We start from the raw sequence: 27067 nt of genomic DNA on the forward strand, positions 1-27067 counted from the left end.
TCAGGTTGCTGAGGGCAATAAACTCTCCCCTCAGCCTCCTCTTCTCCAGACTGAACAACCCCAGTTCCCTCAGCCGCTCCCCATCAGACCTGTGCTCCAGACCCCTCACAGCTGTGCTGCCCTTCTCTGGACACACTCCAGGGCCTCCATGTCCTTCTTGCAGTGAGGGACGCAGAACCGAACACAGTATTCAATACTGCAGATACATGAGATAGAAGAGAAACCATAGGGGATAGAAACGCCTTGGGGAACGCGTTCGTTCCAACGGATCCAAACACACAGTTGAGAACCGAGGTCTGGAAGTTGCTGGTCAAAACTTAAATCCCGCTCAGTGCCTCTCTGCCGGTCTGTGCCACCTGAAGCGGGAACACCCAGCTCAGATTCGACGATTTGAGCAGCCCTCGAATTTAGCGCGCCCTTTTCCTCGCTTTTGCGCCACATCGTTACGCTGCCTTCTGTACCTCGGTACCAGTTTGAGGTCCACCCCGGGGACATCCCACACGGCCCCCGAGCTCCGCATCCGGACACCGCGTTGCCACCTGCGGGGCCGCTCCGGTGCCGCCCCCCGCCGCCGGGCCGGGCCGAGGCTCCTCCCCGGGGGTGTAGCACAGGAAGAGGTGGAGGTCGGGGGAGCTCCTCGTGAGTGCGCGGAGTTCCCGTTAGCGCCGTGCTATGTGTGTGTCTTATGTTACAGCCATGCCGCACATCAGTGGCCAGAGCGAGGGGAGAGGGGAGGAAAAGCCTGTTTACACAGACTGCAAACCGCCTGGGGAATAATGCAGGAAAGGAAGTGAGCCGGCTCTCTGTCTGACTGCTCCGACTTCCTGCTCACACAGACATACACACACACACACACACACACACACCCCGGCCGAAAAAAAAAAAAACCAACCAAAAAAAAAAAAAAACGGGGAAAAAAATCAGGATCTCATTACAACAGCAACAGAGCGTTTGCAGAAGGCTGTCAGCATGGGAAAGCGGGGGGTTTTACCCAGCTCCCTCTGAACACCGCGAGGCAGCGGGAGGGACCCGCACGCTCTGGGTAGGTACAGCGCCGCAGCGCCGGGAGAACTCCTGCAAAGTTTCGGGGGGCTGCGGGGAGGGCGCGGGCCCGGGCGGGGGGCGAGGGGGGGGAAAGCGAGGAGCCCCGCGCGGGTCGGGCTGCTGCCCCGGGGTCGGGCGCCGCGAGTGAGGGGAGCGGGGAGCGCCGCCTCGGGGGCTCTGCGGAGTCGGGGGCTGTGCCGGGGGTAGGCGAGCCACGAGCCCCCCCCCGCAGCGCATTGCGTCCCCCCGGCCCCGCGGCTCGGCTCCCCCAGGCAGCATCGCGCCGGAGGCGGCGGGGCGGTGTCACGGCGGATGGGGGGGCGCCGGAGGGGTCCCCCGAAGCCGCCGTGAGGAGGGCGAAAGAAGCCGGAGGGGGTTGGGGGGGGGGGAAAGGCTGCAGCGGGAACCGCACGAGGGGCTTTAAAAAAAAAAAAAAGTGTCGGGAGAGTTTCTGGCTCGTCTGGAAACAGCAAGACTAATTGCCATGCGCTTCCGGTTTGAAACTGGCAGCAGACAACATCTTGAAAATGAGTCACTGCTGCTCACAAAGAAACTCTGTGGTTTTCTCCCTCTCAGGTTTATGTATTTGCTCTTTTTACAGTTTCCTTTGTAGTCCTCTGCGTTCTGCCGGCCCTCCCCCTCCCGCTCTGCCCCGAGACCCCTTGGCCGCCGTCGGTAGTTTCCACCACCAGCCTAAAAACACTGCTAATGTTTGTGAGGAGAAAGAGAGAGAGAGAGAGAGAAAGGGAGAGAAAGTGGAGAGTTGTTTTTGGATCTGGCTGTGCTGAAGGTTAGAGGGACTCTGATGCTGCAGGGGGAAAAAGTTCCCTGAATTTTCCACTGGCTGCAGGAAGAGAGCCCATTTAGTCATGGCTAAGTAATGTCTGCACACACACCAACTAATCTCATTAGGAGTTTCCGTTCCCTAACACAGGAGGGTTTTGTGAAGCCCTGACAGCCCTTCTAGCGTTGCAGTTGAAAGGGAGACAAGTTACATCTTTATTTACTCAGGGGCGCAGTGCTGAGACAAGGCTGCCCGGTGCAGCGTCCTTTCAGTTGTGGGGACTTGAAAAGCCAGTGGTTGCGTCCCATTTCAAGCAGGAGGTCGTGCTGTGTTTTGCTCTTACAGGCTTTTCGATTAGTTTGGGTTGAACGCAGTGCAGCAGATACTTGCAGAAGGTGTAGTGCAAGAAGTGGGGTCCGTGCAGTGCAGCTCGAGGCAGACGCCCTCTGTGCATCCGTGACCATCAGTGTGGTTGTGCCGTGAAAAGACACTCCTGTGCCCAGGTGCTGAGGCTGTTGAGCACATCTGAGCTGTGCATTCAGTCCTGTAAGCTCACTCTATCAGCACTTTGCACGTTGCATTTTCAGGCGAGATTTGTTTCGTACGCGTGGCTTTTGACTCCGTGCTTTGTGTAATTCGTTTGTGATCATTTCTTTCCACGCTAGTCATGAAAAAATGCCTGTGTTCAGAATTAGAAAGGTTTTTGCTATGTCCCAGTGATCTTCAGTTTAAGTTTGAGGTTAGCTTTTCTGGGGGGGTGGGGAATGGTCTGGAGCAAACAGAAAATGGAGTCTTGCTTGCGAGCGTTTCTTTTCCTTAATGTCCAAAAAAAAATGTGACTAAAATTGCAAGTAATAGGAGATAACACTTAGCTACTTAATTGAATAATCATATGATACCATTAAACCTAGCAAGTGTTGTGCGGAGAAGCCGTAGCTGGATGGAGAACTAATTGCTGCGCACCACGTGTTTACCTTTGAGGATCTTCAGTGTTTCCTGTACTTTCTGTATCCAAGCTGCACAAAACAGTTCTTCATTAATGCTGCTGTACGGAGCAGTTCTATTAGTAGGTTGGCGACACAGCCTTCAGACTTGGATGCCTCTTGGTTTCATGGCTGGGCAGGGAAAAAATGAAAAAGAATACGTGAAACAAAGCGCCTAAACTCTTCCAGGTGAACGCAGGCATCGGGTAGTGAGGGCTGTCTTCTGGTTCTGGAGTTTTATTTCTTCTGTAAGGTTTTAGAGAGAGAAAGGGGAGGGCATTAATTGGCAGAATATTAAAAGTAACTGTGGGATACGTGATGGAGCAGTCAGCATACAGCACCGGGACTCCTAGTGAAGAGGCTTTCCCTGAAATACTGCCTATGTAACAGGCACGTTTATTGTCCACTGCTGTGTTCATTGTTGGTGGGATCTCAGTGTGCCATCTGCTGAATCGGTGCGGATGAAGCATGCACATTCGTCCGGGCAGGTAGATAGGGAATTTATGTAGTGTAGATACATGCTGTTCACTCAGCATAAGTTCTGTTCAGAAGAGGAAAAGATCCCAATATCCAATAGAGCATGATTGTTTTCCACTCAAATAACGCAAATGCTGTGGAGGTTTTTCTCTATGATTTTATTCTTTCCCTGTTTTATGAAATCTTTAGTGTGTGAAAAGGTTATATGCTACTGGCTAAGGGGTGAGATGCTGTCATAATTGCTTATATCTCAGTTTTCTCATCACCTCCGTCAGTTGTTCCTAGGAATGAAAAATGACAGGCCTTTATCCTTTTAGATACCACCAACTCTTACATGCAGCAGCAAAGCAAGCGCAGGGGGAGAAACTCAGCACAGCTTTCCTTGTAGCTTCGTTTACAAAACACAATGCACACAGATGCTTTCATATGTAGAAATAAAACTCATCCTTTACCCATGATCGATTCTCACTGCTCACTGATGCCCCTATTACTTAATATTTTGTTAAGCTTAAATCATGAAAACAAATCAAGTGCCTCACTCTGAAGGCCGAAGAATTCCCCTTTGCCGTGTTGTAGGTCTGATGATCTAAACTTCACTTTCTTGTAATGTCGTTCTTGGGACAGAGGCCAACTTCAGGGTGTGTTACGGTCGAGGTATTCCTATAGGAAAGTATTACTGATGGAGTGACAGCATAACAGAAGCTGAAACCTGCTTTCATTTAACAATCAGTTCCGCAGGACTTGCTGCAGAAAGGAGGTCTCCTGGTAGGTTCACCGAGGTGCACTGGAGCTCAAGGCCTGCCCTGCAGGCCATACTCTTACACGTACTCATAGTGCTTATGGACACAGGGCTTCCGCAGCTGCATAGCAAATGTGAGTCTTAGCTTCAGGGGTGCAATTACATGACATCGTGTTGCTTCAGCAAGTCAAAGAAAAGAAGTAATGCTGAAATGAAAAGGCATTTGGCCACTGAAGGTCGGGGAGAGCGGGATGGGACTGGGAGAACCAGTGTCTGGCTGTTTGTGATGGGTGTATACGATGCACCGTGGTGACCTTGTGCAAAGTTGGTATGTTCGTGTAGGTGCAGTTATCTCTGTTTGGCGGCTCCAGTCTGCAGCGCGTCCAAAGGCAGCTTTCTGCATCCCTCGTAGAGCTGTGACTGTGATTACAGGACGGGACACTGATTATAGGATGTGTTGAGCCCGGGCCGGTTTCAAAGGGTGCTGATGGTTTTGAGCTGCCGTCTTTGTAACCACACCCAATGGTTCCTGCAGAGGCTGTCACTGCTGGGCCCTTGGAAGCCATCCTGTGCTGTACGTGCGAGGGGTGATTCGTCATGACTCTCCCCTCCGCACTGTCCACAAGAGGGAATCTTGCAGTCTTGAATCATGAGGCAGATGTTTACTTGGTATGCGGCTTCTGAAACGAATCAACTAACATTCTGGAAGCTGCTGAGAGCTCTTCAAAGGCTGGATGTGTCTGTTCTCATGTCGAAGTGTTTTGTTGAGTAAGGAATGATTAAAGAGTTAGTCATGACTTTCAGGAGGATGTCAAGGTGTGGGTATGGGAAGGCCAGCTCACTGCTCTGCAAGGCGCTCAGCCACGTGTCTGCAGACAAAGCAGATGGAGCACCGAGCACTCCCCATCTCTGTGCTCCATGCAAAGAAAGTGCCCTGTTGTCTTTACACCTTTTGTAAGCTGCTTGTGGGTTTATATACCAGCGATCAGACCACAGTTCAGGTTCTGAAGACTTTGCTTTTAGGAGTGGATTTCAACCCGAGAGCTTTTGAAGAGAGAGTTGCTGCTTTTCTAATAGCAAAAACGAAACATAATTCGTGCCGTAAGCATTGGTATGGAAATATATTGATACGAAAATATCACTTGCCAGCTAATTCAGCACTGATTGGTAACTGTGCAGGCATTCTGTGTGTTTAATTGTATATGAATACTGTGGAGGTTTTTGCAGTACCAAAAAGTGCTCTGGAACTGCTGATGTGTCTGATCAGTGTAATTCATGGCCAGTATCTCACAGGTTACTGAATAACTAAATATTCAGGTCGTTATTTTAAGCTTATTATAGTTATTATAAGTGTATTATAGTTATGAACACTGAACCAAATTTTACCATGCCATTAGCAGATGCAGCTCTACTGAAACTTTTCTCTGGCGTTACAGCTAGCAGCACCACCTCTGCCTTTGCCCTGCTGCAACTGTTGTGGTGGTTTGGGGATCCACAGTTGTCTCTGAGCAGTGTGTGGCTGCCTGCAGCAGTGCCTTGGTGCCTACATTCTGCCCCTCCTTTGGGAGGAGTCCGCTGACGCCTGCATGCATGAACTGCGTGTTGGAAACTGCTCACCTGCAGCGATCATACCTATGAACTTCCAGGATGAATGTCTATGAGCTGTGTAAAGAAAGTTTCCTAAAGACTCTACCACGCTCTCTTTCTATGTGTGAGGAGTTACATACAGCTTAGACCCTTCGGGAGAACAATTTCTGTAGGAAGCCACAAGCTGTGTTTTGGTTCTTTAAAGCATTTAGATGTGTTTTCATTTTTGAGTGTGTTAGTGCTTCCGTGAATGCATGTTGCAAGCATTGCTAGGCTGGGCTTTGAGTGTCACCAGAGCATTAGTGTGTGGCTCCTGCTTGCTTTGTGCCATTTGCCTGCTCTCAGCAAGTCCTCCTGGTCTGTCATAGCCTTGCTCTAAATATGGCAGTGTCTGCGTGCACTAAGAGGGCTAAAGATGCTGCCTGCTCTGTGAGATTTCCCCCAGACTCATTTCAGAATCATTTGAGTCATGTCTGAGTCTCTGCTTGCCAATTTACTCTGCTATCATTGAAGACTGAAAATGTAGCTGGGATAATCTTACAGTGATTACTACACGTTAACATATTTGCAAACAACACTTAGTTTCTTCAACTTTAAGGGATACTTTTTTTTTTATTTTAAATCTTATGGATCCTAACTGGATCAATTGTGTGGGATGCAATTTTTCCTCTTCTCATTCTCTCCCCGTTTTAACTGTCTTTAAATTATGTAGTGAATCATTTAATTGTAATTTTTTTTATTCTTACCAGTCATTCCAAATTGGTAAGAGCTTTCTAAGCACTGACCTAAGTATTAGATCCTGATAGTGTGATTTTACCAGGTGGGTCTTCCTCCAAAAATGCTGGTGAAGCAGTAAGGAAGTCTGTGTAAAATAACACTTCTGCAGTTGTACCAGTAAGAATAGACTTGTGTTAGAGAACTCATGGAATCACAGAATGGCCTGGGTTGAAAAGGACCACAATAATCATTGAGTTTCAACCCCCCTGCTGTGTTCAGGGTCTCCAACCACCAGACCAGGCTGCCCAGAGCCACATCCAGCCTGGCCTTGAATGCCTCCAGGAATGGGGCATCCACAACCTCCTTGGGCAACCTGTTGCAGTGTGTCACCACATGTAAAGAACTCATCGAAAGAATAGAAATATCTATAGTTGAATGTCCTCCTGTAAGTTCCCCACTCTCATCTTGCAAAACAGTTTACAGTTCATCTGGAAAACAGATTTCTATTACACGCTCATTTGCCTCTAATGTGGTGACAGCACCCCTTCACTGCATCTCTGTCTCTCTCTTTGTCTTTTTTTTTTCCATGTAGCAAATTGAGCAGATATATTTTACTGTGAGCTTTTGGGGAAGGATGCTAATGAGAGTTATTGTTGTAAATGCTTATCTTGTGGTAACGTTGAGTGGCCTCTGTTGTATCAAGACACGGTACAGCATAAACAAAAAGTTTAGAGACTCAAGCACTACTATTATCTCTTCTCAGCAATTTATGGTAATTCACGAGAAGAAATAATCTTTAAAAAGCACTTTAAGAGCAGATTCCTATTGGCCCTGTTAGCAATATCTGGAGAAAGTTGACTGTGTTCAGAGAATTTCTTTTGTGTTGAGCTAATATGGCTGAGATGGGAATTGGGATTAGCATCGAGATACGGGCCCCATGAAGCCTGGTGACTCAAAGTGGGCTCAGAGCAGCCAGCATGTGGTTGGGTGCACTCTGCTGGTGTCATGTGGAGGTGGTAGTGGCTGTGTGTCTGTCCTGCCCTTCTTGCCCCCAACAGCACTTTGGGGGCTCTCCGGTGCACATACTTCCACCAAAGAGTAGCAAGGCTGGGCTAATTCCTGCTCTTTCCTGGGAGCAGGGTGTCATAAAACAGGCTGTGCAGCCTGGTCCAAGTTGAGGAGAGGGGATGTAATCTTTATTTTAATGTGGACTCTCGTCCAGGAATCAGTGTGCAGGTCAAAGCTGTGGCTGTTGTTGGTTCTCCGGAGTAGCAGATACACAAACAGCCCAGTTGGTTTATTGATGTCATTTCTAAACACAGGCAGTCTAGGCTGTTCTTACGAAGTTTGCTGTAGTAATTGAAATACTCTCTCGTTTCCCTCTGTCCTTCATAGCTTGCTGCAGCCATGGCAGTGAGTTCAGATAGACAGGACATGGACAGTACAGGAGGCCAGCAGCCAAATCTTCTGTTGGCTGACATCTCATGCATTCTAAGGTACATTCGGTTGGGTATTCCAGTGGCTGATGGGTGATGATGGGGGAAGTGTGTGGGTGTGACCTTCAAGTTCTTGCTGGTGTTCTAGACAAGTGAGTAATCTTAGAAGCTAAATTAGTCTTTCAATTGGGTTTCAGTTTAGCTTAGTGCATGGTAAACATGCATAACAGAACTTTGATTAGTACTGAGAAGGGAGGAGAATACCAGATTATTGAGATTTTGACATGTAAGAGAGATTCTTAATTTATGTTTTCACAATGAGACCTTTCAGAATTAATATTACTTCAGGTGAAAAATAATAGACCTTTACTGGTGTTGCAACTAGTTTCTCATTAGTTATGACTAAGGAACTTGCACCGTGGCTCATGCTCCATGAACTGTTAAAATAGTGCCCTTTGGAAAGGGATTGTCTAGGTAAAATGTCTGTATATGCACATAGGTTACCATCTGCCCAGTTGCGTTACACCACTTTCAGTATAATGCTGTGACTGAATCCTCTTGCAATGTGGGAATGTATGGGTGAGCGGGTTATGTTACTGACTAGTTCAGTGACTCCTAGTGCTAATCCTGTATGTTCTGACAGTTCAATGCACATAGGAAGGGGAGCTCTGGCTGTCACCTTGCTGAGCTGCCCGTCTTGCAGAGACGGCCAGCTGCCTCAGTGAGCCTGAGCAGAGCTTACATTTCCTTTCATTTTGACCGGCCTCCTCTGTCAGCACAGTATTAGAGAGACCTGCTTGTCCGAACATTGGAAAAATCCATCAGTAGGGGAAGATGATTTAGAAAAACTGAAATGTAAAATCTTTTAAAAGCACCGTTCGATCCGGCTGATAATATTAATACACCGTTTAATATGTTACAGCCACTAGCGTAAGTTAAGTCTGCTGTCACAGCACTGGATGTTTTGATATTTTGGTTTAGGATAGGAGTACTGAGAAGGAAAAAGCATTTAGGAATAATCATCACTTGAGATGTCAAGTAGACTTCTGGAATAACTGCTGTTCCTGAAGGCTGTATCATCTTGGGGAGGTGGTTTAGTGGGCTTGGTGGGCTGACGGTTGGACGAGTTGCTCTTAGTGGTCTTTTCCAGCCTTCGTGGTTCTATGATTCTGTGATTCTATCTGCCCTCTTGTGTCTTTAGCTGTTTGTTGTTATTCTTGTTGTTGTTCTTCATTGTTTCTCCGTATGTATTTTCTCTGAATTTATCAAAGAGAGCATCAGAGATTTTATATTGGACAGTCCAACCAATTTTGGCAGAAATCTAAGAGGAAGTCCTGTGGGGAAAAGAAACATATAGAGCTGGTTTGGAACCAGAAGTCCCTCCGACTGCAGCATAGCGTGTTGCCAGCATGCCACAGATGTGCGCCACATGAGGAGACAGAAAGCAGTGTGAGGAGCCTGCACTCATTTTACATCTTTCCCAAGGTGCGTGGCTGGGGCCACTGTGGATTTATGTTGTTCTGTTTTTGGCTAGCTTTACAAATAGTTGAGCAGGTTGTTTTTCAAGCCTTTCATGGGGGGGGCCGCTAGCCTCGCTGTATTTACTCCTGCTGAGGGCTTCTGCTCAGTCTGATTGAAATGGTTTCTTGCATCCTTACGTAAGGAATTGGAGAGCTGTATCCTTGCGGAGGCTCTGCAAACAGCCCTGTTTTAGGGGCGGCATCATCACACCTCCTTGGCGGGCGACCAGTCCTTCCTGGTATTATTGTGTAGGCAGTGGAACTGAACTCCTTTGGATGCCCGCCTCAGCCTTTCTTTGATTAATTAAAAAAAAAAAAAAAAAACAATGAAAAACTGAAAACACCGTATTTCCAAATATGCCTACTGGATGTGTGTTGTACGAAAAGTGCTTGCTTTTCCGCAGTGTCACTTGATGTTGGTATGTTGTATTTCGCTGGGTCTCACTGCTGTCTCTCGTGTTGCTGTTAGCTGCAGGAGTCTGTTCATTTTGTTAAATGTACTGAGGATGGAGCAGTGGCCATTCTTGCTTGAGGAGGAGACCCCATAAACTGCTACGCTTTACTGTCAATAATCTCTTGAACTATCACATAGAAAGGACTATTACACAGGAGCGGTGGAGCAGGCGTAGCTCGTACAGCTTTGCCGAGGACATCAGCCAGCAAAACCCTGTGCTTTTTTGGCACGTCCTGAGGGCAGTTTGGATTTATGTGGCAGTATTACTGTAGTGCGGATCGGAACTTCTGTGCTGGGGCACTCTCCAACTTTTTCTAACGTTTCCACTGGGTGGTGCTGCAGGAATTCCTATATATTCTTTTTTTTTTTTTTTCAGTTGAATCTGCATTTCCCAGAAAGACGCCTCTAAAGCATAATAGGAGGAAGTCCTGATTTAGAAAGTTTTTGCAGTTTCAACACAATAGACGAACTCAGAGGATGCTCTGGCAGGAAACGTCCTGGTTGCTGGATGTGGAAAATTGACCAGGGCTCTGTCTCATGCACCCAGCCAGTTCCCTCAAGTGCCTTGGATGCGGATCACACCTTTGGTTTGATTTATTAACCTTTAACAGAGAAAGTTCTGCATCATGTTAAAACAGGCGTATTTACACACTTAGATGTGAGCTTATTTTTTCCAGGCCAATTAAATTAGCAGCAGGATCTCCTTGGATGATGAATAGTTGAAAACTTCCTAAGTAAACAAACCGATATTTGTTTTTCCTCATTTCTGGCAGAATCATCGACTTTTCACCAACCACATCCTATTTATCACTCTGGAAGCATCTCTGTTGAGAAACAAAGTGTGAGGACTGACTCAGGCTTTTGCCTTGTGCTTTCAAATGTTTCTTAGCAGAAGTTTGGACAGGTTTGGCAGCGCTCCGTGACCTCCCGTGGTATCCGTGTTGCTCTGCAGGCTGATTTTTCGATGGATTCTTGATTTCTTGATTATTCTACAAAAATACCTTACTCTCTGGTTTTATTCCCTAGATACATTATTTTGCCTTCGATGTGCGCCCTTGTGGAACTGAATTATTTGGCAATTTCCAATAAAGGGTTTAAAAAACTCACCTCGCTGCTTCTAAGTATTACCGTATCTTGAAAGTGAGCATAGATGAGCAGCATCTCAATTTCTGATATACGGAGAAGCTTGTTAAGAAGAAAGCGGGCGTGTTGCTTCACGTGTTGTTGCAGTCCTCCCAAGGGTTAAAATGAACCTGAGACAGTTAGAAAAATAAAACCAGGGCTGCTATTACAAACTGGGACAGATGTAGGAGGCCAGGTTTCCTGTGGCCCATTTTCCAGTTTCCTGGCTGCAACCTGCAGAAATAAAGGAAGCTGAATGCGAACGTGAATGAGAACCCAACAATGCCCCGCGTCGCACTGCTCCGAAAAATGTACTGCTAGCCAGAATTAGGGTACAAAAGCAGTAAATGGATGCACAAAAAATATACACGCGTTTCCCGGACCTGTTGAGAACGAAAAATGAGGCGTTTGTTAGGGAGAAATGCTGCGTGCTTGCAGCAGCACTGGCTTCCCTGTGAGAGCAGTGTAAATGGAGGTGTGTGCCTGCTGTGGCCGCGTGTAAGAAAAGGAGCTGGATCTTCTACAGCTGCTTTGGCTGCAGAAGGAAAAGGCTGTGTTTTTCAGACGTCAAGTGACATTCATTTCCGTGCCCTGAGTCTGCGTCTTAATCCTTTTCACATACATGTCTGATCACCGGCTCTCTGTGACTACCTAAAATGCATAATGCTGGCTGACACCTTCCTGATTTAATTGATCCCCAACTGGATTTTCCCTGCCCCCCAGGCTCCCCTGGCCCCCTCTCCCACCGATCCATCCCCCCTCTTCCCCAAGTGCTGTGCCCTGCTTTATGGCCTGGAGCACCAGGTGTACTCTGCAGACCCTCTGAAGTGACAGGGAGCTGGTTTTGATCCTCATGCTTGGAACGATCTCTGGTTTTAGGCTTCAGAGCTTGTTCGTGTGGGTTGTCCAGGATCAGCAGCATGTCCCTTTATTTTAGAAAGGCTGCAGAGGAGCTAAATGTTGAGTGGGGATAAAGGATTCAGTTAGGAGGCCTGGCATGTCTGGGGGAATGAAGGACGAGCACACAGCTGTAACGTGATCTTTCTTCATGTGGAAGCTGAGGAACTGTGCAGGCATCCAGAATGCTACAGGGCTGCTTTCCGGCTTCCTTGCCTTCTTCTAGCTTTTCCTATGCAACAGTCTTACGAAACTTAATGCTTTAAAGAGCATTCTGCTTATCTCACTGCTCATGCCATAAATCTTTCTGATAGGGAGCTCTTTCTTTAGCTAGCTTTGTCTCTGACACTCCAGTTTTCTGATGCTGGGGGCTGGCTTGCATACTTATTTTTTCCCGGTAGGTTAATGACTTAATGTTGAAGACTTAATGCCACTTTGCTGACATTTTATCCTATAGAATTTGATATGTATTGTCTTGGTCAAGAGGTAGCAACACAGTCCATCAGCACACACATTTCTTTTGTATGTCTTAGCCATTTCTAGTACAACTTGTATGAAGTTTTCACAATGCTTGCTGGTGCTGGTAGAAGCTGGTTTCCATACACTGAACAGAGAGCCAGGCTTTGGCTTCCCCTGCTCCCATCTATCACTGTATAGGAAAATCAGGTCTTGGGTGGGATGCTTTCCCCTGTGGATGTCTGCCCTTCAGAGTGAGCTTTCGGTGCTGACTTTGCTGCTGCTCCAAGTTCGTGCATATTAGTCAGGAAACAAAGGAGTTTGTTTGAAACAAATAGGGGCAGTGTTAGCAGCGCAGGTATCCCGAGTTGCCTTCTTCCCACACCGGTCCTGAATGTAACATTTGATGCACAGAGGTCACGTTGTGTCATGCTGGCCGTGCAGTCGGTAGGATTCATCCAGGGTTCATTGGAAAGCATGCACCTTAGGAATGCAGACAGGGTGTTAACATGGTTGGCTGTCACTGTTGCCTGAGAAGTGGCTTTTCAGACCTGAAACATCCTTTTGATATCGCATGCACTTCCAAGTGTAATTCATTTTAGCTCAGCCACTGATTTTTTTTTGTGTCAGTGATAGTGAAACTGATGACAAAGTAAAATTACCATACTATTTCAAGTCCAGCAGATTTTGTTTCCTGGCTCAGAAAATAACTGAGCCTCGAATTCATTGTATAAATACTCAAAAAATGGCAAAGTTGCAAAACCACGTTAAAAATAACATGAAGAAATAAATTCTGACTCTGTTGTCTATATGAACTCAGGTTGGTCTTTCCGTGGCACAGAATATATGTTTCTGTTCCATAGGTTGCCTGTCTCATTCTGTACCGTAGATGAACACCACTAAATAACTGCTTTTTAAAAACTATTTTTCTTTTAATCCATGTAAACTCAGTGTATAATTCCGTGTATTATTTTCTGCCCAGCATTCAAATCTTGTGCAGAGCACAGAAGGAAGAGGAATGTTTATTGTTACATTTTGATGCCAATAAATAGTCAAATGAAATGTGAAATATATGCCCCATAGGAAGTGACCACCTCCTTATACACGTTCACGTCATACTAAGGAGAAAGGGTGGGTTCTTTTTCAGTCAGTCGAAGTTCAAAAGAAGTAGGAAATACATAAATGATATACAGAGTTTTCTGAAGATTTCTGATTCTTCCCAGTCATAATTTATGATAGCTTAGTGGTTAAATTCAGGTGATTCTACTGGTCCACCACTTGAATCAGGCGCATGTGCACTGTGGGGTCACGATGTGCTGGGAGGAGAGTTAGTGATTTGTGAAACTCTGAAATGGTGCCCAGAAAGAAAGGCAAGTTTCATACTGTGGATGGGCTGATTGGAAATCAGGAATTTTGGACCATCTGAAGAATAAGATGAGAGTTTTTACTAATCCCCTGCAAATCATTTTAGGAAATGAAAACAGGGTGCCAACATTAACACCAGTTTACCACCTACAAAGTTGTCCATTTGAAATGCCCAAAGCCTCTTTTGTCGGAATACTTAAGATTTTACATCATCATTTATGCTGAGCACAAAGTTTCCATTTCAGGTGGTTACAGCTGGGAATATTCAGTGCTCAGCACATCAGAATTGATGGCATCAAGTTGGATGCTTGGAAGAAAAGGGGCATATGAGTAACGATCATCCGAAAATGTAGTTTGCCTGATTTGCCTCATGCAGGAATTATATATATATAGTTGCTGTAAGCTTGTGAGCAATATGGGAAGCTTTACATAGGAACTCCGTGGCAGACAGAGGGTTGGAGTGCATTGCTGCACTGAGCTCTTTTAATCTCACTTCAGTATGGACAGGCTTGGCTCATATCCAAGAGCAGACTTATGCAGGTACCAATTACGCACATGGATACCAAATTTTTAGGCCTGCATGTTCTGTATGAAGTCTATTCAGAGCCATACGCGTGGAGACCTGACCCACAACTTTCACTGGGCAGGAGATAAGGCAAACAGGTTGGTGAGGAGCTGCCAAAATCGATTCCTACCACAAGCATCTGCCCTGGATCCAGCACCTGGATTACCCCCAGAGGTCATGTGTGCTTCCCAGGTGGTTAAAGAGCTGATCAGGACCCACCTTTTCCTTCAAAAATGGTTGCAGTCACCTTTTATAGATGTTGCTTGTTGGAAGTAACCTCACCTTCGTTACCAGGATGGTAGCACTGAGTGGGTGCCTGTGTAGGATGTTCTGCTCACACAGCCTTGTGCTGATCCGCCTATGGCTGAGTCACTGTAAGGCCCACACTTGGTGAATACAGTGGAATCCAAGGCTGTTTACATTTGGTACGGTGATAAGCATCGAAAAACAGGTTCATAATGGCAAGTGTAGTTCAACCTTAGCTGTAGGTTACCCTGTGAGCTTTCTTAGCCAGAGGTGAGTGGGGATGAGGGAACCTGCAGCAAAGTATGCTTCAGTGTGAGATCAGTGCCACCTGAACTCTCTGAAGAGACATGCTTGCTGATCATGTGATTAATGGTCAGGAAGGGAAGAATTGTGTCTCTGAGGACTGTTTTGAGTAATGTCATGGAGGTGGAGCTGGTGATTGTATAACTCGTCCATCTTTAATTCCCTCAGTAGCAATAGAACCTGGGCCAGGCTCTTCTCAACAGTGCCCAGCGACAGGATAAGGGGCAATGGGCACAAGCTGGAACGCAGGAAGTTCCGTATGATCCTTAGGAAGAACGTCTTTACTGTGAGGGTGACCAAGTACTGGAACAGACTGCCCAGAGAGGTTGTGGAGGCTCCTTCTCTAGAGATATTCAAGACCTGCCTGGATGCTTTCCTGTGTAAGGTATTGTAGGGAACCTGCTTTAGTGGGTGGGTTAGACTTGATGATCTCCAGAGGTCCCTACCATCCCCTTCCATTCTGTGACATTACATACACAGGTTTGTAGCCTAGGACACCTGCAAGCATTTTAATAAAATTTCGAAGCAAGTTATTTACCACTGCTAACAATTTTCCAGAGTAAAAAAAAATACTGTTTATGATTTCTTGTTCAAGAAGGCAGTATGATTCAAGCTGAAATTATGCAAGTATCTCTGTATAATACATAGTGTACAGAAAGGGATTGTTTTAGAGCAATGTGTCTGCATACACCTACCATGTATGGTAATATACGTTTTAAAGCTTTAAATATTAATGAAAAAGTATGTATACATGGTGCCAGATGAGTAGGGCCATTTTAATATTTATGACATTAGAGATAAATGATCTATGAAGGATGTTAATACTTGCACAGATGGTGTAATTTAAAGGAACGTTATAATAAAGACTGTAAAGCAAATATATAACCTCCAGGTATTTTGAATTCTAGCTATATGTATCATTCTTGCCTTACCCTGGGTATAAAGTGATAAAAAAAAAATGCAACAAAGCAAATGCAAAACCCTTTGAAAGCGCCAAAGCACCCATAAGAGGCAGTTCTATTTCAAGAATACTTAACAGCCCTGTGAGCCTTTGCTGTCTTTTGAAGGTGCTATGAAGTTGTGTTACACAGCTGGCTGTCGTGGATATATATTTGTCCTTCTGTTGTTCTGACTGCATTCTCAGTCAGGTAGAGAAACCAGGCTTTTGTAAAGATAATAACACCATAATTAATGCTGCAAAACCTTGTTTGGCCAGTGGAAATTGTTTGTAGCAAAACTCCAAATTCTGTTTTTCCGCAACACCTTTTCAAGTATCTTTACCTTGTTTTTACCAAGTGAAGTGTATGTCATTTATTTTCTTTTTCAACTAGTGCGTGGTGAAGACAAGCATACAGCAGCATCTAGTGAATTAGTGAGAGAAAGAAAGGGTTTCTGTAGCTCTGGGGCAGGCTGAAGAGGCAAAGCAGTACCTCAGTGCCCTGCTGCACTGCTGCCTGCAGGCATAGCTGGAGGTCTCCTGCCCTCTGGTGGTCAGCACACCAAAAGCAAGGTGAGGCAGGGGTCCTGACGCGTGAGAGCAATACTGGGAACCGAAATGAGCAGGGAAATTAAAAATCAAGAGTTTGTTTCGATGAAGACAAAAATATCCATTGCTACACAAAGTTAAGTCAGGTAACAGTTGAGCCCATTCACAGCGGAGTGGATTAACCCAGTAGTGCTGGCATCTCGAATCTGCATTAGTTAGAGATAATGTAGAATCATAGAATGGTTTAGATTGGAAGGGACCTTAAATATCGTCTGGTTCCAGTCCCCTGTCATGAGCAAGGACACCTCCCACCAGCTCAGGCTGCCCAGGGCCCCATCCAGCCTGGCCTTGAGTACCTCCAGGGATGGGGCATCTACCTTGTTCCAGTGCCTCACCACCCTTATATTTAAGAATTTCTTCCTTATACCTGATCTAAACCTTTTTTCTATTTAAAACTGTTACTCCTCGTACTATCACTACTCTCTCTGATAAAGAGTCCCTCTCCAGCTTTCCTGTAGGCCCCTTTAGGTACTGGAAGGCCACAGTGAGGTTTTCTTGGAGCCTTCTATTCTCCAGGCTGAGCAACCCCAATTCTTTTAGCCTGTGTTCACAGGAGTACTCCAGCCCTCTGATCATCCTTGTTGCTTTCCTCTGGACCCATTCAAACAAGTCCATGTCCTTCATATGCTGCAGGCCCCAGAGCTGAACACAGTGTTCCCAGTAGGGCCTCATGAAGGCAGAGCAGAGGAGGAGAATCAGCACCCTGTCAGAATTAAAGATCAGAAGAGGCAAAAAAAAGATTTAAGGTGGTGTTAAACATGCTAAGGCTGTCAGTGTTGTTGAAAGTGAAGGGAAATATTTTCTAGTTCTGTAGTTCAAAAGGCACTTGCAGCTATATCTTTTTTACAATAATAAGTTGTCTTCAGTGGTAAGATGCTCAAGTTCAGTTGTGTACGTGCCTGTACTGAACTAGAATTTATTCATTCTTACATTTATTCTTCTCTTGCAGTGCCTGAAAAACATATTCAAAGAGGGGCTCAGTAGCATGGGCACTTAGCAAGGAAAAATATTCAGACAACCTTAGAAGTGAGAGCCAGCTACTGCTAACAGTGTTCATTGCTCTCAGTCGTATGTGTAATCATAAAAGGAAAGGTCATTGTTAGAGAAAGGTTGAGAGTAATACTGAACTTTCATCATGCCTGCAGAATAGGTTGTAGCTTTAGAGCTGTTTGAATTGGCTGACGGGAACAGCACGAACCGTTTGAGGCCCTGAAACAAACAGAAGACATAAAGGCTGTATGAAATAGGGAAGGTGCGATATGGTGGGAAGGGGAAGTGTGGTTTCTGGTCCTCAAAACAAAGGAAATCCTCCATTTTTTCTTTCTGTTCTTGGATGGGGGAACATCCAAGCAGGTTTAGCATACCTATCATGACAGTAAGTAGCAGGTTTTGCAGTTGCTTCCAGCACGTGGTTATATAAAATCTGTTTGTTTCTTTCAAAGGTAGCTGCATGCACTGTGGTGGATACCTTGACTGGAGATGACCCTGAACCACGTAAACTAAGTGGGCAATGCTTTGATAAATACTTGCTGTATTTTTATGTGTCTCATCATAGCAGTGCAAAAAATACTGAAGTGGGAGTTTGAGACTTGCTGGTCTTACGGACGTTTGGTTGTGAACGATGTGGTTTCCTTTGTCAAATTATGTCAGATGATTCTTACACAGAGCTTATTACTGAACTGAGTGTTGTCTGGCACACCTGCTCCCAAATGTTTTTCACACCATTGCTCTCCTTTGTCCCTTGTAGGTATGGAGAGTGCAATCACACTGTGGCAGTTCCTTTTGCAGTTGCTGCTAGACCAGAAACATGAGCACCTGATTTGCTGGACATCTAATGATGGCGAATTCAAGCTACTCAAGGCAGAAGAAGTGGCTAAGCTGTGGGGACTCAGAAAAAACAAAACTAATATGAACTATGACAAGCTGAGCCGAGCGCTCAGATACTATTATGACAAGGTAAATTTTGTTATTCTCGTGCAGATTAAGAAAGTAGAAACACTACTGTTTAACATTTCAACCCTGTTGTGGACACTTTTTAAAGTTCTCCCAATTAGTTTTTACAACAGACAATACTACCGAAGGCAATCATGGTGGAGGTAAGAGGGCAGCCAAAAGCCACAGGAAAACACTGCACGTCCATTGCTTGGGGCAGGGGTGGGGGGCAGTTTTGACCTCGGCTTACACTTACTGATGCTTTCGTATGTTTCTGTGTTTGGCTACCTGATATTTTCTGTAGCTTTTGACAATAATAAAATAACTGTTGATAACAGAGAACTGTTTGATTATTGCAGCCTGCACAGGAACTTCAGAATGCAGGGAGGTGGTAGAAGGCAGTAATGCTCCAGTGCAGCAGGTACCCCCTATGCTAGAGCAAGGAAAGAACACACAGACAGCTCAACAGCGTAGAGGGTGGGCATGAGTTTTCAAAGTTTTTGTGGCACACAACTTTTGGAACCTGGATGCTGTTAGCCTGTGTTTTAACTAGTCTTTCTTGAGCTTTGTAGTAGATTTTCTTTTTTACAGTTGTATTGGATCATAATAATGTTTATCTGGGAATACAGCATTGAAAAACATCTAGGAATATTTTGACGGAGCAGCATTACCTCTCAAGAATCTCTCTGCAGCTCATCAGTTGTTAATGCTAAGCATTTCCAAGGGTTGGGAATTTTTCCACCATATTATTTTAGGACATAATCCACATTAGCTTCAACAGTAGTCTGTCTTATATGTTGCTGTTATTTAGTTAGCATTAATACATGTGAATGGGTAGTGATGTGTTGAACTGGATGAAAGTGCAGAATAAGTAGCAAACAGAAAGACAAGCAACCCATCAGATGGCGGGTGTCAGAGCAGGGCAATGTTTGGGTAATGTGTTGGGTAGCACTTTCATGCCGAGCTCATTGCAGGTGAATTCTATGGTTGCAGTAGAGTGTTAAATTTACTCTGACTTGTGAATTTATCTTCAGGGTATCTCTACTCAAAATAATGTAGTCTATGCTTTAGTCTGAATTTCTTTGTCTAATTTACTTGCCTTTGCAAAACCTGTTGAATTTTGCCCCTCCTTCATGCTGACAAAAAGGCTCAGGAATACATCTGTTGAAGTTTGATAGAACTAATTAGACCCTAAGGAGTCAGCATTGTTCCGACAGCAACCTTGTAACTGGCAAGCTGTGTTTATTTGCCCCTCTCAGAAGCTGGTGGCAGATGGGTAGTGTAGGCACGCACTTCGCATTGGCTGTTAGAAGTCCATTTTCAACCTCTTTTTAAAAGACTGAAATCTGAAAAAAAAAACTTGACCATACTAATGTGGAAGTATTTAGATCAACCAGTTTGTTTCTGATTTTCAGCGATCATGACTATGCTTGTAATCTAGAAGAAGTCAGTAGAGGGTACTGTTGGCTGGCGCCTCTGAAAATCAAACTTGTGCAGTATAGTGGGAGTTGGTAAGATGACTCTCACACTCATTAAACCATCTTTCACTTGGACTTTTAGTCCTTGGTCTTACTCTTTAGCAGCAGCACAGTGGCAACAGTATAATAAAGAATGCAAAGATGAGAACAGGGAGTAAGCAGAATTTGTGTTAGATTGCTGCAACAGAAAAATGTTTGAAGGCAGTCTGAGATGTGACAGGGTACTAAAAAGACAGAATTACAGGACACAACTTTGAGCTGCTAAAAGAACCAGCATATTTGCCTTCTACGGTTTCAGATTCTACAAATCCAAGGAGTTTACAAATTGTTTCCAACCTTTTTTGGATGACATTGTTTCTTTTAATATTAAATCATTTTGGAATTATTTCCCCTTAAATGGATGTTTTTAGTAATATATCTGAATTCTTTGTTTTTACTGTTCCTTGTATTCTTGGACACTGATGCTGAGCACAGCTATGGCACACGTGCTACCTGCACATGGTGGGGGGAACTCGATACTGCAGAACTGAGCTCAGAGTATTGTTGTCATGTATTATTTGTAGTGCACTAAATCTTGGAGGCACAGCGTGACTGGGCACTGTGCAGCCAGTCCAACACAGCAACCAAAAACCACATTGATAGCAAATTAACTTTGTGCAATTTTCTGACCAGCCTTTTTTTCCCCTCGCATTGGAATCCGTAAGACCGAATGAGACTGTAGGAATTTTTTAGTTGCAGATTTAGAGCTCTAAGTGTTACAGTGAAATGTTTTTAGTATTTTGTCTGCCAGAAGTCAGATTTTTCCACTTAACATCTTTCAAAGGTGGCCTGGTTGAGAAGGCACAAAAAGATTCAGAGGACACCGTAGCGGCTGTTCCAAGCAGCTGGTATGATGAATTCCCCCTCACAAAGTGCTAAAAAGGCTTCTGCTCAGCATGGAGAAATTCGCTTCATTATATGACTCCAGCCTCTCCAATTATAAACGTAACTGGGATCAGTGGAGACAGAGCCTGCTGCTGGATGAGCAGTACATGCAGACAGAGTACAAATACACCGTTAATGACTGAGCAGGCACTGCTTGAAAATAGGGGGCAAGATTTTTGTAGCACTTGTCCTCTAAGATCTCTCTGATCTCTTCAAATCGGAGGAATGTAATGGCTCTTTACATGAGCCTCCCTTTCTTATTCTGTTTCTGATTGCTTGCCCACTGCCACCCCCGTCACACACACACCTCTGTCATCTCTGTTGTGTCCACTACTCAGCGTCTGCCAGAGAAGTAGCTGTACAGTCTTCAGCGTGGTATGGTTGTTGCTCACTGTTCTTTCTGCTGCTTCCTTGACCTATGTGCTCTCCTCCATCTGCTAATTTTATCTAGATGTGGCATAGGGATTTTGGCCATTTTTTCCAGTTCTGCAGCCCAGTGGAGTTCATAGCTCCTTGGTGGAGAGAAGGATAAGCTCTTCTTTCCCCATATATTATGGCCTTGTGTATCTACAGGGTCTTCTCCACCTATAACCCTAATGATGTGGCAGCATGTGAGTTTGAGGCAAGGGCAGTGATCTTTGAGAGGTGATGGTGGCCCACGGGCTGGGCCTCCCTTTCTTGGGCCTCCCTCTGCTGCTGTATGCAGCTGACACTAAGTGAGTTTGTCTTTGAAATTATTCACTGTGGAGAAATAAAAGCTGATCACTGGATAAGTGGAGGTTTATAAGCTCTGCCATTGTGCTTGGGGGGAACACTGGCTTGTTAAAATTCATCATCTGATTCATCTGAAGTTAAAAGTAAATTAATTCCAGTGCTGGAGAAAAATAACACAATTAGGGCAAGTTCCTTAGCTTGGCTTTGAAGCAGACACGATGTGCTGTTGAGGCTGATGGCTGGGTTTATGTTAAATTCACATGTAAAGCACCCCAGGAAATGTGTGGTGTAGCATGTCTCAGTTGTAATTTGCTACTGTGATTCTGGTTGCTAGAGGTTTGCAGATAATCTGAAGATTTTCCATTTCCTGCTTCATTTGTTACCCAGATTTCCCTTCACTCTTATTACTTAACGCATTTCCTGTATTGCCTTAACGGAGCGATACACAGACAACAGATAGCACTAAGTGAAGGAATCCTGCACAACCTACAGCCTGAGCAGCTTCTCCATCTTATATGCTGTCAATCAAAATGCTCTTGTAATGCTTTCAGGCAAAGAAACCCTTTACTTCTGTTCCCATGCAGAGCACTTTTTCTTGGTGTGTGGAAACAAAATCCCTTTTCAAGTAGGATTAGTACTTTCCTTATTGTTGAAGTTGCCCAGTTGCTTTCTTTTTTTGCTGATAACCGAAACGATGGATACTTTCTGGAATTCTCTGGAGGTTTCCAGACAGCTGAAGGTCCCCATGAATATTTCAAGACGACACCATGTGATGGAAGTTTTGAGGGACAAATCCTAAAGTCATCGTTCCCTGGATAATGTTTGCATGAGTTATGCTGCATCTTTAATTACACAATCGTACACCATTGCTACAAGCAACTATGCAGTATTTTTGTGTCCTCTCTGAAGAGCACGTGCCCTCAGGCTTTACTCAGCGACTGCTATTCAGTCTGTCTTCTAAAGACAGAATAAATCGTTTCAACTTCAGTTAATGGCTGCCCTCTTATTTAGATATAGATGGCAGCACAACGTGTAGTACATAAATAGCGTGTGTTCTTGTTTGTGCTTGATGCAGCAGAGGGGACAGCTCTTCTCAGGTACTCAAAGGCTTCTGAGGTGCCCTCAACGCTCCCTCCCTCCCTCCCTGCCTCTAAGAACATGTCAGACCCCATAGCTTGGTAACCAGTTCTGGTATTTAATGCCCAAGTATGTGTGGCAGTATGGAACAATTCTCTTGGGAGAAGGTCCATTGCTTGGTCTGCTTCCAAAACTTCAGGATATAAAGCGAGAGCAGAAATGATTCTTCTACTTTTGTTGAAGTCTTGAGTTTTATTCATGCAGAGATGGAAGACTGCAGTGAAACTATAGCAGTATGATGGCACTAGAGTACCAGCTCTGTGTTCTGTAGTGGTGCAGGTGAGAGGGGAAGAGGAAGTATTTGAAGGAGCTTTTAGGAGAATTGAAAGGAGCTTCTTTGGAGAGTGGTGGGTGGAAGTGAAATAAGTGTTTGTCTGAAGTGGCATAAAAGTAGTTAGTTGGTGCTGTCCTTACTGAAAGATGAGAGTAAAGAATATGGCACTGTGATAATGGGTTGAGGAGAAAACTCAAGAAACTCACAAAAAACTGGCAAATAATTAATGTTTGATGTGAGGGGAGCCCGGCCAATGCTGCCCGGCAGGGGAGTGGTCTGTGTTCCTGGTGCAGGTGGGCGAGGAAGGGCCGATGTCCAGCTGGTGACAGCCTTGCTCTGCCAAAGGTCAGTACAGGTGCATGATTTAGTAACACCTGTGCCTCCATCAAAAACTTAACAGAATTTGGCACGTGCACATGCAGTATAATAAGCATAAGGGCACGAAGTGTGATGTTAACAGAGTCTGCCTGCCTGCACATGCTGATGCCCTGTGTTTTGGAGCATTTCAGCTGCAGCTGCCTTCTGCCAGCTTAAATTATTCAGACATGGGAGTGTGAATATTTCCTCCTGCTTTGTTTTTGTACAGGTCACAGTAATTTTACCATTTGGAAAGCGGAGGCAATTATTTCCCCTGCAGGTTCTGGTAGAATCCTACTCAAGTGGAAGACAGAGTGGAGAACTCATATCCAAAGTGTTGCCGTGGATGTTGCATCCCTGGGTACTCTCAGAGGCTGTGCACTTGCCACACATTAAAGTGGGAGCTAAGTGCAGCAGCTACAGATCTGGCCCTTCTTCTTTCCCAAGCAGGGTCCTTTCACTGTCTAGGGGCAAGTTCATCCCATTCTGCCACAGGTTTTGAGATCTTACGTACCCTGGTTATGGGCCTTTTCCTGGGAGGAGGAAAAATGCCCCAGTCTGTCTTCTTGTCCCTTGGCCTCCTCAGTCTGAAGTTCTGCTGGGAAGCAGGTCTCAGTTCCAGCTCATGCTCCAAGTGGCTCCTGCATACTTGTGAGCTAACAGGTTTGAGCCAAGCTGCTAAAATCCTGATGCTACGTTGGTAGATAGTTACACCTTAGCTCTAAATGACTCGATGAGGGAGTATGGACATAAGTCAACGTAAAAACTTCAACTGCATTACAGCTTGGTTTCAGGTGCAGGAGGAGCCAGGCCACCAAGCCTTTGGCATCCAGCTCATCTGGTCTGTGGAGGAGGACAATCCCTATCCCTCCAGGTTGTAGCATGTGGGGCCCACCTGCTCTGAACTGGTCTTTGAAGTACTGTGGGCAGAGTGCCCAAAGCGCTGTGGTGTGAGTATGCCTGAGCTCCCCAACACACTGGCAGGGCAGTGCAGCTGTCAGGCAGCGGCACCCAGCTGGCATTGGAGCCTTCAGAGTGCAGTGTGATGCCAGGTGGTATACCTAGAAAATCCAACCAACAGCACAAAGGGGCTGGAGGAGCACGTACACCCACTGGCCTGCCACTGAGAGGCCTAGTCTGCCTGCAGAAGCAGTCAGCGTCAGGAAACCTCCTTTGTTCTTTGAAACTGAGGGTGGAAAGCCCTGCTTGCCATAGTGCCTGTCACTGTCCTCCCTGGTTGGAACCATCTTCTGCAGCTCAGAATAATTCTGACAGATCACCGAAGGGAAGTAAAAATAAGCTGCTTCTTAACCTTCACTTCAATCGTTCCTCAAAAAATGTTTGAAGTGACAGCATCATTTGAGAGGCAGTTAATTAATTTGTGTCCTTATTTTCTCTTAAACGCTGATGGAGATTTCCTTGGGCTCTTCATTTAAGAGAAGCCTGCAAAGTGCTCGAGGGGTCTGCACTTGAATCCTTTTCATCTGCAGCTGTCATTAAGTGGGCTTGCTGCAGGCATATGGAGACAGTGGAGCTGCACTGAGAGACCTTCTGAAAATATGTTTAATAATGATGGAGGATATATGAACTCTTCAACTTGTTTGGCTGCCTTTTATAGCAGTGGTTCCCTGTTTCAAGCCTGCATCCATCTACAAGTTGTGCTGGTGCTTAATAGAACAATAACTCTTAAGAGGAGGGATTATTTTAAATTAATATATATATATGTACTAAAAGGAGGAGACAAACCAAAATCCTGTTGGGATGTTTCTTCTCATATGCGAATAGTTAGAAGGTTCTGTGTTTATGATGGAAAATGTAGTACTGAGTTCATAAATGAAACAGTACAGAAAAAGTGCATCCATCTAATGTTTCACCTAATTAACAGAAAAATCTAGGCCAAGGCCAAAGCCACGGGAATTAAAGCTCATGCAGACGTATTCCATGGGCTAAATATATGTCCTGAACTTTAGGACTGCAAAAATAGGCACTGAGGGATCAGCCAGGTGGACAGACATGCGTTCAGCTCAGCTTGGGAGAGAGCAGCTCTGTGCTTCCAGCCTGAGCTTGTCAGAGTTGGTTCTCCTCCCGTGCCATGCATCCATGCTGCAAACTTGAGAAGAAACTTTCTCTGTGCTGCAGCTCTGACCTGTGGAGCAAATCTCTTCCTGAGATTCTTTTTGTATTCAAGAAGGTGCCTGAAGGAAGTGCCAGCCAGGGACTGTTTAGATGTGGTACCGAGGGACATGGTAGTGGAGAAGTATTGGTGGTAGGTGGACAGTTGGACTGGATGGTCTTGGAGGTCTTTTCCAACCTTGGTGATTCTGTGACCCAATATAGAAGTGCATACTCCTCTGTCCCCACATTGACCCTGCTTTTGTGGCAGGAAAAAGATGTAGTTCAGGCTCTGTGAGCACCCAGAATTGAGCCCTGTCCATATATAAATAGGGAAGACGCTTACATTCCTTTTATTTTTTTAAATGAATGTGTGTTTTCTCTGCTGTTCTGAGAATCCGTGGCTGAATGAAAAGCAAATAGAGTTTTTAGGAATAATGTAAATATTCACATTCCTCTGTGTACAGCAAGGCAGGTCTGTTTGTAGAGTGCAAGCAGGAGGGGCAGCAGGTGTGTGCCCCACAAGAGGGTCACTGCTCAGGGAGGGTTTTTAAGAGGATTCTTTTAGACAAACCCTCTACCAGGGGCTTCAGGAAAAGTGAGATCACTTGAAATGTCAGGAAATAGTGCTCCTTGTTTCTCTGAAGGGCCCTGAGCGGCCGGAGGAAGCTGTGGTGCTCCTCTGCCCTTTGTGTTTGCTGTCCTCAGTGCCTCCATGATACTGATCTTCCTAACGTCTGCTTTTGTATTTGCAGAACATCATCAAGAAGGTGATTGGACAAAAATTTGTGTACAAGTTTGTGTCCTTCCCTGAGATTTTAAAGATGGATCCACACGCCGTGGAAATCAGCAGAGAGAGCCTTTTGCTGCAGGACAGCGACTGTAAGATGGCCACCGAGAGCAGGGACGTGCACAAGCACAGCTTGTCGGCACTGAAAAGCACGAGCCGCAACGAGTACATCCACTCCGGCCTGTATTCCTCCTTCACCATCAACTCTCTGCAGAACCAGCCAGACACTTACAAGCCAATCAAAACAGAAAAACTGGAGGAGAAGTCAGAAGGAAACACTCCGGTTGAGGAAGTGCGGACTGTTATAAGATTTGTGACAAACAAAACAGACAAACAAGTCATGAGGCCCATGGTGTCGTTGCCTTCCACCTCCGAAACAGCAGCTGCCTCTGCTTTTCTCAGCTCACCCGTATCAGCCAAAATCTCTTCCTTAATGCTACCCAACAGTGCCAGCATCTCATCTCCATCATCATCCTCCTCCAGGTCGCCGTCGCTGTCTCCCACTTCTCCCCTCCCCTCGGAGCACAGGAGCCTCTTCTTTGAGTCCAGTTGCCACGACTCAGATTCCCTCGAGCCGCTGAACCTCTCCTCGGGCTCCAAGGCAAAGTCGCCATCTCTTCCCCCAAAGGCTAAGAAACCCAAAGGCTTGGAAATCTCAGCCCCACCTTTGGTTCTTTCCAGCACCGATATCGGTTCCATTGCCCTCAACAGCCCTGCCCTTCCTTCAGGATCTCTGACTCCAGCCTTCTTCACTGCACAGGTAAGGCTGGCCAGCCTCGTGTGCTCTTTCCATAGCCAGCTCTCCCTCAGTTTGGCCAAGGGGGTTAGCACTCGGGGCATCTTGTCAGCCAGTGGAGGGGTGATGTAAGGAGAGAGGGTTCCTTGCAGCACTGCACTCCTTGGGTTTCCATATGGTTGTGGGGAGAATGACAGAATGGGAGGACGGGGTTCTTGTAGGTTGGAAGCTGAGCATAGGTACTGTGAGGTGCTTGGTCAGAGCTCTGTGCTAGGTGGTGTAGCCCTTCAAATTGTGTTGTTAGGTTTCAAATATGGAGGAAGTAAAAAATCTGGTGAATGTCCCATCCTTGAAGACATCCAAGGTCAGGCT

General features: G+C 45.5%; 1 protein-coding gene across 1 annotated transcript in view; it reads left to right on the forward strand.

The window, feature by feature from the left end:
• Window positions 1–641: 641 nt before the first annotated feature.
• ELK3 (ELK3, ETS transcription factor) overlaps window positions 642–27067 on the forward strand; it is a 34371-nt gene continuing 7945 nt past the window's right edge. The window contains exons 1-3 of the mRNA NM_001030749.2: window positions 642–1042; window positions 17989–18197; window positions 25925–26719. Coding sequence (NP_001025920.1) covers window positions 17991–18197; window positions 25925–26719 — 1002 coding nt within the window. The 5' untranslated portion in view covers window positions 642–1042; window positions 17989–17990. The remainder of the gene's footprint in view (window positions 1043–17988; window positions 18198–25924; window positions 26720–27067) is intronic.

Source organism: Gallus gallus, chromosome 1, assembly GCF_016699485.2.
Source record: "Gallus gallus isolate bGalGal1 chromosome 1, bGalGal1.mat.broiler.GRCg7b, whole genome shotgun sequence".
NCBI lineage: Eukaryota > Metazoa > Chordata > Aves > Galliformes > Phasianidae > Gallus > Gallus gallus.